Source organism: Atractosteus spatula, chromosome 6 (assembly GCF_055471065.1).
Source record: "Atractosteus spatula isolate fAtrSpa1 chromosome 6, fAtrSpa1.hap1, whole genome shotgun sequence".
Taxonomy (NCBI): domain Eukaryota; kingdom Metazoa; phylum Chordata; class Actinopteri; order Semionotiformes; family Lepisosteidae; genus Atractosteus; species Atractosteus spatula.
The window spans coordinates 13,867,750-13,879,208 of record NC_142711.1 but is presented as its reverse complement, the minus strand read 5'-3'; the positions used below and the strand labels follow the sequence as shown (position 1 = coordinate 13,879,208).

Genomic DNA, 11,459 nt, shown 5'->3' with positions numbered 1-11,459 from the left:
CAAAAGAAAGTTACTGAGAACTTACATGCCTGGCCCGTAAACTGAGGACACTGACCCTCCTAAATTCATGTACGTCCATTTTCAATGAGAACGATTGAATGACCACCTACATTAAAGAAACGAGAGACATAATTGTACCCTGTGTCTGACCCACATTTCAATTGTAGATGAGGGAAACTGCCTTTTTTTTTTTGGTCACTGCAAAGTGACTTTAAAGAAAAGCAAAAAAAAAAAAGACAAGGCCTCAAGGCTAAATAAATCAATAATCCAAAACAAGTCACCGCTGAAGAATTCAACAGTGAGATGAAGAATTTTCATGAGGGGGTCTTGATTTCCGCAAGCCTGTGGAGCAGGACTGCAGGTTATGTAACAGCCCCTCTGGGTGAGGGGTGCTGCAGCCTTAGTACAGTGAGGGGTGGGCTCTGTCTTTCACCAATAGAGCAGGGAGGCGTGGTGTCCCAGATGAGCTTACCAGACTCGCAGAAACTGCGGGAAACTTTCCAGCGAAGTAAACAAGGCCCTTCAGCAGCTGACGGCACAGTTTTGCTGAGTAATCTTAAAGGCAGAGCGCTTTCCAATTGCTGTCGCAAACCAGTCTCAGCAAGGGGTGGACGTGGGCATGCGTGTGCAAGCAGCTCTGCCAGATTAAAATGAGCACCAGGTTGTTGTTTTTTTTACAGTGTTTTCCCCAGCAAAGAATGTACATTTGCTTTCAGCCTGACACGGGTACATGACATGTCGTCTGTACAATCCCAAACTGTCAGACGTGTGAATGTCTCCAGCTGATGGTTGACGTTTCTTGTCAGATTTTTTTTAGTTGCCTCGGTCTCATTAACAGCATTGTTCACTGCTCATCAGACGAGATGTCACTCTTTGCTTGCATGTTTTTTTTTTTTAGAAGACAAATACACACATTCTTGTGTAACAATAAATTCATTTTGATTTTTAATGGATGGCCATAATACTGAAATGACTGTTGCCCACCTCATTTAGTGAGCGTGATTGGACACAGGTGATGAGGTGACAGGCTCACAGGCAAGCAAGCTGAATATCAGGAAAGGAACTATTATTGAATCAATGTACACAGAATATTACCTTCATGCCACCACGCAGTTTGAGGCTGGAATATGTTGCTGGACTCATCAGCACTGGGACCTAGTCGTATTCTGCGATGATGACCTCCTTGATGTAGGCCCACTCTGCTGGCCCTCTGTGAGGGCGGCACAGATATGCAGAATCACTTTTTTCTGTGGCAAACCTACATTAATCTACAACAGCGGGAGGCGCTACTGCTGTAATGTAATGCTCGGTTGTGTTGAATTGTATTTAATTCACACTATATGCTTTTAACTACTATGTAAAACAGTCTTGTGAAACTCAGAATGACCTTTATCAGGCCTAATCAAGCATACAACCCATTTTGTATTGCTGATGTACGGTTATTAATAATGCCGTGTCTAGTGGGCCAGTCATTGGCCCAGTACAAGTGTGATGGACCGGGCAGGAGTGCCAAGATCCTACACAAGTGCACTTGGAGTGAGTGAGGAGCACAGTAGTGATCACGACCAGCAAACACACGCCGCACATCGCTGCGGCCTCATACCGACACGACAGCATTCAAGCGGAGCACATGGCCTTGTGCTGCTGGTGCAGTGGCAGCTTGCTAGGGAAGGGGAATACTGGCCTGCGTCTTGCCCAGTAGATGACAAATCCTCATCTGCACAAGTGGTGTGCCTGTGTAATTTTGATAGCACCCCCACACAAAAAGATTGCCCTTTCCCGATGCCTTTGTTGTCGTTTGAAGACCTTTTGAGAAATGGCTTGAAGAGGTTCTTAATGGAAGAGGTACGTCTATAAAAATTCTGATGGGTAAAACCCCCATCTTATGTTTGCAAACGTATGTTGTCCATGAAGACCACAAGAAAATCACTCCAGAACACTGCTACAGGTTTGCAGCTGAGATCGGGCCTCCACACGTGTCATTACTCATGAAGGTCAAAGATTTTCCCATAATACATCGTGTAGTGGTCTATGTGTTTCTGCTAGAGAAGTGTAATTACAAAGACAGATGTAAGAGGAAAAAGACTTGCAGGAAACTGAAGGGTTCTTTTTACACAATTTGATGAATGTTGGGTTTAGTACAAAGCGTCTTTAGTACTTCATCTAGTACAAAGAGTAACACGCATCCCAGAAATTCCCACTTAACTGAAATAATGTATGTAGGACTAGAATGGGGAGGTAACAACTTCATGACTTCTGAAACACATAAGTAGTTCTTAATTCACTTTCTTTAATCTCTGTATTGTCGCCGTAAATTCAAAAGTATGACCAGACAATCCCCCTAATTTAGCAGGCTATCGCAGTATGAACCATCTGTTCAAGGATTTCAAAATCTCTTAAAAGGGGAAGGAGATAAATGGCATTTAAACTTTCAGTTTACCAACTGACGTCTAATGATGTTGCAATTTAAAAGCCCAGGACTGCCTCTAAGCAAGCAATAATATTTTGTTTATTCAGCAGAAAAGAATAACCATGATTTATTATTTTTTAAATTAGAAGCACAAACCGGTCTAAGTGGACAGGAAACCATTCCTGTTAACAGCATTTTGATGAAAATGACAGGCGTAGAAAAAATAAAGATTACGAATGTCTTACAAAAAGAATTTATTTAATTAGTAGTACACTGACAAAGAATAACTTTTACAGTGATTTAAACACAAGAAAATGGACATTTCAAGACATCATTTCTATGACACCACTGATGTATATTTATTTTGTGAGGGCATGACATGTTACCTATCAAAACATTTTGAAGAAACATCCTGTCTGACACAAAATGGTAAAACTGTTGCTTGGAAGCAGTAGCAAAGAAAGTGAACAACATTCTCTGCAAAACTGGACTGTTACACATAGAGTGTCATTTTAGTGCCTGCCAATTGTAAAAAAAACAATCAATCTTCTGGGTAATCCCATTGCATTACAAAGAAAACTAACAAGTTAGCTACTTGTTACATACCCTTTACGTCTTCATACAAAATGTGTATTGATGGCAACATTAAAGGCAAACAAGAGGAAAATGAAAAGATGATCTTCAAGGGCTCCACCTTCTTGCTCTTGACAGTGTACAGTCCTCATGTTAAAGGCACTATCACATCTCTGCCTTTTATTGTATGTCATGTGTCAGTTTATAAGGTACAACATTTCTGTGTGTATTAGGCACAAATATTTGAACGATGCAACTACATTCTAGACTACTACAGAACAACCAGGTACTAAGCGTTACTCCGTGTCAACCAGCCGCTACAGAAAGACCGACGGCAGCCTGCTGGGTTCTTCTGTAGTGGACAGAGGGTTGGAGCTGGGCCCCGAGGGGGGCAGCGGCTGCTTCTCTGTGTTATATCCAGGGCTCCCAGCCCATGTAGACTCGGCCCAGGATGTTGGGGTCGGTGGCCTGATCTAGGAGGCACTCGACCTGGATCTCGACCGCCAGGCCCTCTGCCGCCTGCGACGCACGGACATTGAGGCCCGGCTGTCCCTGGGCCATGGCTAACGCGCCCCTGCACCAGGACTCCTTCTCAAAGCCCAGCTTCAGCTCATCGCTGCAACGAGGGACAAAACAAGATCGAGGGCAAAGCTGGGTCAGCTTCAGCCATTAGACAACAGGGCCTGAAAGCAGCAAAGGGGCATGCCTGCCTGCAGTCCGCTGTTACAAAAAGCATCTTCTGGAGCTCAGGATGTAATTTGGGTAACTTTTTTTAGATTGTTAATCTCAATCTGCATACGTGATACACACATCACAGAAACTGATGGGGTACTCCTATTGATTATGCCGTTATATTAATTTTCTCATCTAGACTACAGTGTGGATTTTTTTCCTGTGTCAAATTTAGATTAACCTACAACAGTGGGAGGTGCTACTGCTTTAACATAAATCACAGTTGTGTTGAAATGTATTTTATTCATACTATATGCTTTTAACAACTATGTAAAACAGCCTTGTGAAACTCAGAAGACAGAAGGACCTTTATCAGGCCAAATCGAACACACAACCCATTTTGTGTGGCTAATAGTTGTAGTGGTATTAATTTAACTGATGCAGGCAGTATTAATACGAATTTAGAATTAACAATATTAATATCCTCATGTCTAAAATCAGAGGGGTGTAAACATTAAGAACTTGATATGCAGTTACTTCAATACCTACACTGATACACTGAAGGAACTGAAATGTTCTGGTCTTGAACAGAGAAGACTACTGGAGACTTGACCCAATTATTTAAAAATCTGAAAGGCACTGACAGAACCAAGCCAATGGATTTCTTCAGAATGACCAGTGAATCAAGAGAACAGATTGCACAAGTAAAACTATATAGAAAGTGTGCTTAAACCTGAGATAAGGGGACTACTTCTTTAGCAAAAGGTTTAGTTGGAATTTGAACCCAGCTATATAGCCATGATGTTGAGGCTAATATGCTGGCCTCCTTCAAGAAATGACTAGATGTCAGAGAACAGGTCTGTTGGCTTGACAGGCATGCACGTTAAGTCAACATCACAATGTCTTTTATTTAACTGGAAAACTCCATCTTTCTTGTCATTTGCTGTTCAACGAGCACCCTCTCTGTATAATGGTGGACATAACGGACCTCATACTTAAGATGTGGAGTTATGACAGAAGCAGAGTGCTGATCCTGGGAAGATCTGTTGACATGCAACACAGGTCGTGGCAGTGATGCTGCGGTGCAGTACCTGGTTATGGCAGCAGGATTTGCTCCTTCCAGCTTCCTTTGGGCAAACTGGACCTTCTGCCTGGGGTACCAGTCGATCTCTTTGGTGTTCACAGTCTCCTTCCAGGTGCCTCCTTTCTTCAGCTGCTTTAGCTCAAAGTTCTGGAAACAAAGCAGTTAACTGCACCTCTGTTGACTCCCTGACGTCATGCACAAGGGACGCAAGTGAGCAAATCCATATAAAACCTGTCAAGGTAGCTGGGTTACTAGAGCAAGGGCAATGCAATCACTGTAATGTATTACTGACGCTGCAAGTGAAGCGAGTGGTATAAAGGAAGCATGGCAATACAGAAATAAATGTGTTATTTCTGATAGTTCTATGTGTCACAAGGAACCAAACACAAAACTTTCAATGACTATTATATACTTACCCGAATAAGCACATTTCAACTGGCCTCTCCTCAAGTATTTGCGTAGTGATAAGAGGATCCAGGAACCAAAGTCAGTCCTTAACTGTTCTAATCTTTCAGCCTTGTAACTGGACTTGAATCATAGCTCCAGTGTTATTCCTCCAGGTTTGGCCTTTTTTCTAGTGGATGTCGGGTGTATCAATTTGCAACAAGTTTTGTTATCTTCTGGTAGATAAGACAAACGGTGCTTGCCATACCTTTTCAATTTGCAACACACTGCTGCCGCCTCAAGCCTTCCAAGGCACACCAGATGATTATAAAATAATCACCAATATGAAAAGAGCGTGTAACCTGCAGGGATGAGCTTAACCTCTCTTTACCTTCCAGTCTAAAGACGGCTCCTTCACGAAGACGTCCATAGTGTTGAGCAGAAGATCTGGTTCTGCCCGGTACGCCTGTAGAGCGTGGGCCATGACGCTGGAGATCAGGCCCGACGCCCCCATGGGGAGCATGAGATTCAGGAACTGGCGTGTCAGGCGGAACGGCATGAGCTCGGGCACTGGCAGAAACTGTGTGGACAAGCACTGGTCAGCTGCAGTCACGGTGCCTCTTATATATGCCATTATAACAATCAGGACACTACTTAGCCTCTTTATGCCATTACTGGAGCAAACACTGAATTCATCCACAGTAACTCTGTAACGAGAAGTCTGAATTCAGAGGAAAACAGCTGCAACCATTGCTCAACAGCTTTAGCGTCTCTGCTGGTTTGCATGCAGAGGTGACCACAAAAGGACAAACTATTGAAAAACAGCACGAGAGTTTTCATCAGTAACACAGCTAAGGCATTAATGCCCTTGGAACAGACGTTTCATAAAACAAAACAAAAATATTCTGAGAGGCTTTAACAAAGCCCCCAAAGAGTGTAGCATCTAACAGCATTTGCTGCATTTTGAATGCCTTTCAGTATAAGCCATTACTGCCAATGAACCTAATTAATACATAAATTACTGCTTCATTTGCAACTATTTCAAGGTTCAGATACAACTTAGTGGGGATTCAATGTACACTGTAATTCAAAGTAATTCTCAGCTACTGTACATGTAAGCTTTCTAAGGAAGGCTCTAGTTAGAGGGCACGCCCATTTTACTTTGTCACATTTCGACAACATTCTTCTCACAATGGGCCCTATTCCGTTCCTAATCTTGGTCCAGTCCCAGGCTGTGTTCCGTGTCCCACCGCCCGTCATCGAAAACGCACCTGTGTTGCGGAACCGAAGGCGTGTCCGAAGTCAATGCCCACCATGCCTCCCGTCTCCGTGTTTACCATGAAGTTGGAGAGGTGGCGGTCGCCGATGCCCAGAATCCAGTGGCTGACGCATATGAGCGCGTGGGTGCTGGCGAAGTGGTTGCGCAGAGACAGGAAGGACTCGGGGGTGGTGCTCAGCGATATGAAGGCTCTCCTGAACACAGGGACAGGTGGCAACGTGAGGGATAGGAGATGATCTGAGCCAGTTAGAGCAGATCAGAAGTCGCTCTACTGGACTTGAAGATCATTCAAACCGCAGAGCATCATGAGCTCATTTCCACACTTTTGGCTTGGGACTGGTGTGTGTTCTGCCAGCCATGAGTACTGGACTAAGACGACTATATGGTGCATTTTGAAACTGAAAGCAGAAGACACTTTCTTCCAGGGTTGTGGGGGTCGGGATCAGGCTACACTGCTATGCCGAAACTGATACCCTGGCTTCTTTCAAGGAACAGACGGATGAGTTCCTTAGATCAGTTCGTTATCAACAAGCAAACGAGGCTGGATGAGATGCATGGCCTCCTCTTATTTGTCACAGTGTTATTATATGGAAATGCTCAAATTTAAGCTGTTACCTTTTTCCCCCCAAACTGGCAGTATGCTTTGCTGTGCTAGTGACCCCAACAAGCTGTAAAGTTTTTTTTTTGAGGTGTGCTGGCCAATATATTGCGCAAATTGCCTTTTGTGGATTTAAAAGAAGAAAACATGAACTGCTTTAATTCATAGACTCTCATCACAATAAGGGATGAATACATCACACTCTCTGCCACTTGTCTAGGGGAAGAGACATTTATGGGATGTAACTTTTGGCCCACTACTTCGATTGCCATGTGGATTCCTGTCGTGTCTGTAAAAGCAAAATCACTCGTCTTTGAGCTCAGAGAATGCACGCTGATGGACTGACTTAAAATACCCACCTAAGGAGGTCTTGTGGTACAAGTTGTTCAATGCTTTGGAAGTTTGCAACTGTCTCTGTTCTGCTTGCCTTCCTGTAAAGGAAATTAGATCAAACAGTTGCCGTGACAACACCAGCTGCGATGTCACTAGAGTTCGGAACGGAAAGAGAGAAAAAAACAAGCGTTCGCTGCCTAGTTACATTGGGGGGAATCTTACAAAACCACCGTTGGGAGAAGCCGCACTTGACCACAAGGGCAGCAGGAAGTTCAGACATACTGGCAGCTCCTGTAGCTGACAGGGCAGCCCACAGAAACTGCGGAAGGGCAGGGTCTACCGCATAAAACAAACCAAGGAAAGTGAGGACGCTGGAATCAGACAATATCTCAAAATACACCCAATAGCACAAAAAACACCTCTATTCTACGGAGGACTATGATTGAAAGACCACGTTCCAAAACTCCTGTTCTCCTGCTTTGTATCGGGAACACGAAAACAATAGGATTGGGACGTTCCTTGTTTAGTGTAAGATGTTCATTGATTAACACCCAAAATTCAAATTGTCAGTTAAACATCAAACATCATGAAAAAAAGATGTTTATTTAATAGCCTTAAAAAGAACATCTACATCAAAAGGAGCAAGTTATACAATTTGTAGCTGACAGTTTTAACAATGTATTTTGCCAAACCACAATACGTAAGAAAGGGTTGACTGCTGGTACACTACAAACATATTAACATTTATATCATATGGACCCTGCCTGAGCCAACTAAAAATAAAGCTGTCAGGCTGTGACTTTTGTCTTTAAAAAGTAACCTAAAGAGTCTTGTAAATAAACAGAGTAGATGTGCTTGTGTCTCTTTAGCAAGGCTCAAATAGGCTTCATTTTCCAAGACACAGAAACCACCAGTTAATTTAAAAATGTTAAATATGCCAAAAGCTTTTCCAGTTTTCAAGTTTAAATAAGTATTAGGATCTGTGAGAGGAAAGACACTACTAAATAAAACTGAGCATAATATTTGCAAGAGTTAACACAATGAGTTAATACATTCCAGTAATCAGACACTGGGAGAATACTTACTTGTACACTTCGTGATACTGCTCTGGTAGTCCCCTAGGCCTTCTTGATATTTTGTCCAGCCAAGCACTATACATGTCCCCAGGACTGAAAGAGATTTATCATATCAAATACATCAATGATCTACAAACACATTCAAAGGATTTAACATTTAAACTTAATCTACTCTGAGATGCAAATAGAACAGATTTTATACAGCTCTATATTCCACAAAATATAGACACTACAAACACAAAATAGCAAACTGCATTGGCTTTTATACTTTTATATATTGCTTTAGAATTTCACAATTCTAAGCCTACCAGGATTTGTGTTACCTTGGAATAAGTAACAGGTTTATTCCATGCTGAAGAGAGAAGAAAGAAAATGCAACGTTTCGGCCGTGGAGCCTTCTTCAGGTGTGAGCACCGTTGAAGAGCTGTGTTACCTAAAGAGTTTGTGTTACCTTGGAGAGCTTTTTTTTTCAGGTTCAGTCCTTCTGCTGTCAAGGAAATCCTTTAATGTGCAAGTGTTTTCCAGCCATTCAATCAAACCAATCCTAAGCAGAAAAAAGTGCAATTTTTCCCACTGATTTTATCAGCTAAACACAGGTTTGAATATACTAAAATGGAGAATGTGCATACGTTTCCTATATTGGGCACACTTGCTGTTAAACAGCCAAAAAAGAATGTAATTCTCCCCTTAATTCTCTCCTTGTCATATTTGAAATGTTATCCTTAAATACCATGAAAATAAAAACAAATGCTATTCACAATCATTCTATTTAACAACAGCTTCCTAGGGATTTTGTTTTCAATGTGAATTTTTTTCCTTTTCAACATGCTTGTAAAACAATATTCTATATAGCATTTCAAACAAGTGCTACAGCCTGTAATGTCACAGTGGGCTGAAACAGTACCTGGTTGTCATGGGGATCACCTGGTAGGTCCTGAGGCCCAGGTTCCTCTGGGAGCAGGCCGCATCCTGCGAGAGGATGATGTTCATGACACCGAACAGCTGCTCGATGCGCTGGTCCTGTCGCAAGTCCTCACCCCCCTTCACCAGGAAGGGATAGTCCCTCTCGTCACTGCCTCGGATAATCAGGCGCTTGGGTTTCCGAATGGAATGCAACGATTGGACCTGAACACCAAACAAGAGATGCGCTGTGGTGTGCGCCACTGACATGTACATCGCCAATGGCAACGTACAGATACTGGCACAGGGTGAGGAAAATGACAGTGGAGGCGTCTCTGAGAATCTAGACCCAATGGGTGACATTAAGAGGTGTCAATATTTCCACTTCCTAGAGCCTCACATCAAGGGGCGTTTACTTAGTTGTGCTGGGTTTGAGAAAGAATGGTCAAAAGAATCCTCTGGTTCACCTTAGTTCTGGGTAAATGATTGTGTGTCAATGAACAGTCCAACAAGACACCAAAATATCACATCAAGACAGGAGAAAAAGAGAAGAGAAGAGAAAAAACTTGAAGCTTGTGCCAGGCAAGAGTCCCTACTTCATGATAATCTGAAAAAAAGAGCTTGCTGTTCTGTGTTTTTAGGGAAGAATCCCTCAGTTCAACAGCCTTTCCTGCTTTGTGGGTGCATTATAGAACGGGGAGATAGACTCCCATTTATTTTGTGGCATCTGTGTTTGCAGAGAGAGAGAGAGATAATCGTATGTGGTACTGCATTTATGTTAGAAGGCAGCTTATCTCTTATTTTGTCCTCTGTAGGCATTATTTAAGAGTCAAATGCATCATAGCAGTCTAGGGTTTGCAGTATGTTGTGGGTTTATATTGTGTGGAGTGTTTGTATTGTCATTATTAATAAATATTGGTTTAACCAAGTGTGCCTGAATTATTACTTTTTTAACCAAAGCTGTGGCAGAGAATAAGGAATTCACGTGCCTCTAACTATACCAACCACTCGGGTATATTCTTGGAGAATTCCTCACAGGTTGGGGGCTCTGATAATTTATTTTACTTACTGACTAGTCCACTCGGTTAGTTCCCGTTTGTTATTCACCATTTTCGTAACCCCCTCGTTTGTAACAATAGGTACAGACAATAGGCAAGACATCATGAAAGAGGACATTGGGGGAGATGGCAGGGGTTTGGTTGTTCCTGAAGATATTCGTATAAGTGTCTGTTAAATCTTGAGGAACTGTGCATGAACATCTACATTTTCACTCAAGTCAACAGGGTGGGGTTTGCAGGTGATATTTGTGTGAGCATTTCAACTTGCAAACCTTTGGGGAGAAAAAATAAGGGAAGATACTAAGATATTTGAAAATTCCACCCACACAGACATTGAAGAAACAAAAAAGAGTACATATTTGGTCAAATCTGAGGTGTGGCAACCGTATGAAAAACATTCACCATCAACCTCTCAGGTGCTCAACCCAAGACAAACAGCAAGCAGCAAGCCTTGGCTGACTGCTTCAGTGCAGCCCGTTTTTGTGTAAAGTATAATTTTTGCAGCACATGCTGCATATGAATAAGTCAGAATCAATGGAGTGCTCGATATGACTATTGAAAATCGAAGGCATTACATCAGCTATCTCTTCTCTTCAATAAGTCATGTAAGTCCTTATAACTACTACAAGTGCAACTATAGGTGTATTAAAAACAGAATGACACAATGCATGGACAGACAGAAGCTGTTACATTTGTAATGCTTAGTCCTATAGGGAACCAGGAATCAGTGAAAACTCAGCTTGATTAACAAAACTGCCAACACTATTATTCACTTGGTCTTAACACGCAACACAAAATAGCTGCCCAGTCTATAGCAAGCAGGTAAACCCAACGTACACAACAGAAGCTACCATGTTAATGGTCAATTAAGGTGTTATCATCATCACAGAAACATGGCTAAATCTATAGGGCTCAGTTTCATCAAAGCATTCTAAGGGTGCAATGTTAGGAGTATGCTATAGAACACCAAATGTATATATTAATTATAATCCAGCAGTCTTTAACAAAATTAAGACCTTTTGTGCAAAAGTAGTGGTCTTTATGGGAAATTTAAACTTTCCTCACGTCATACTCCGAAAAACCTATCAGCAG

At 42.2% G+C, this 11,459-nt stretch overlaps 1 protein-coding gene across 1 annotated transcript in view; it reads right to left on the bottom strand.

Annotated features, from left to right (window-relative positions):
• Nucleotides 1-2,650: 2,650 nt before the first annotated feature.
• prkdc (protein kinase, DNA-activated, catalytic subunit) overlaps nucleotides 2,651-11,459 on the bottom strand; it is a 67,384-nt gene continuing 58,575 nt past the window's right edge. Inside the window, exons 79-86 of the mRNA XM_088919280.1 lie at nucleotides 9,314-9,534; nucleotides 8,861-8,953; nucleotides 8,419-8,502; nucleotides 7,360-7,431; nucleotides 6,395-6,596; nucleotides 5,515-5,703; nucleotides 4,747-4,886; nucleotides 2,651-3,599 (exon numbers count right to left, since the gene is read on the bottom strand). Of these exons, the coding sequence (XP_088775406.1) occupies nucleotides 3,395-3,599; nucleotides 4,747-4,886; nucleotides 5,515-5,703; nucleotides 6,395-6,596; nucleotides 7,360-7,431; nucleotides 8,419-8,502; nucleotides 8,861-8,953; nucleotides 9,314-9,534 (1,206 nt within the window). The 3' untranslated portion in view covers nucleotides 2,651-3,394. The remainder of the gene's footprint in view (nucleotides 3,600-4,746; nucleotides 4,887-5,514; nucleotides 5,704-6,394; nucleotides 6,597-7,359; nucleotides 7,432-8,418; nucleotides 8,503-8,860; nucleotides 8,954-9,313; nucleotides 9,535-11,459) is intronic.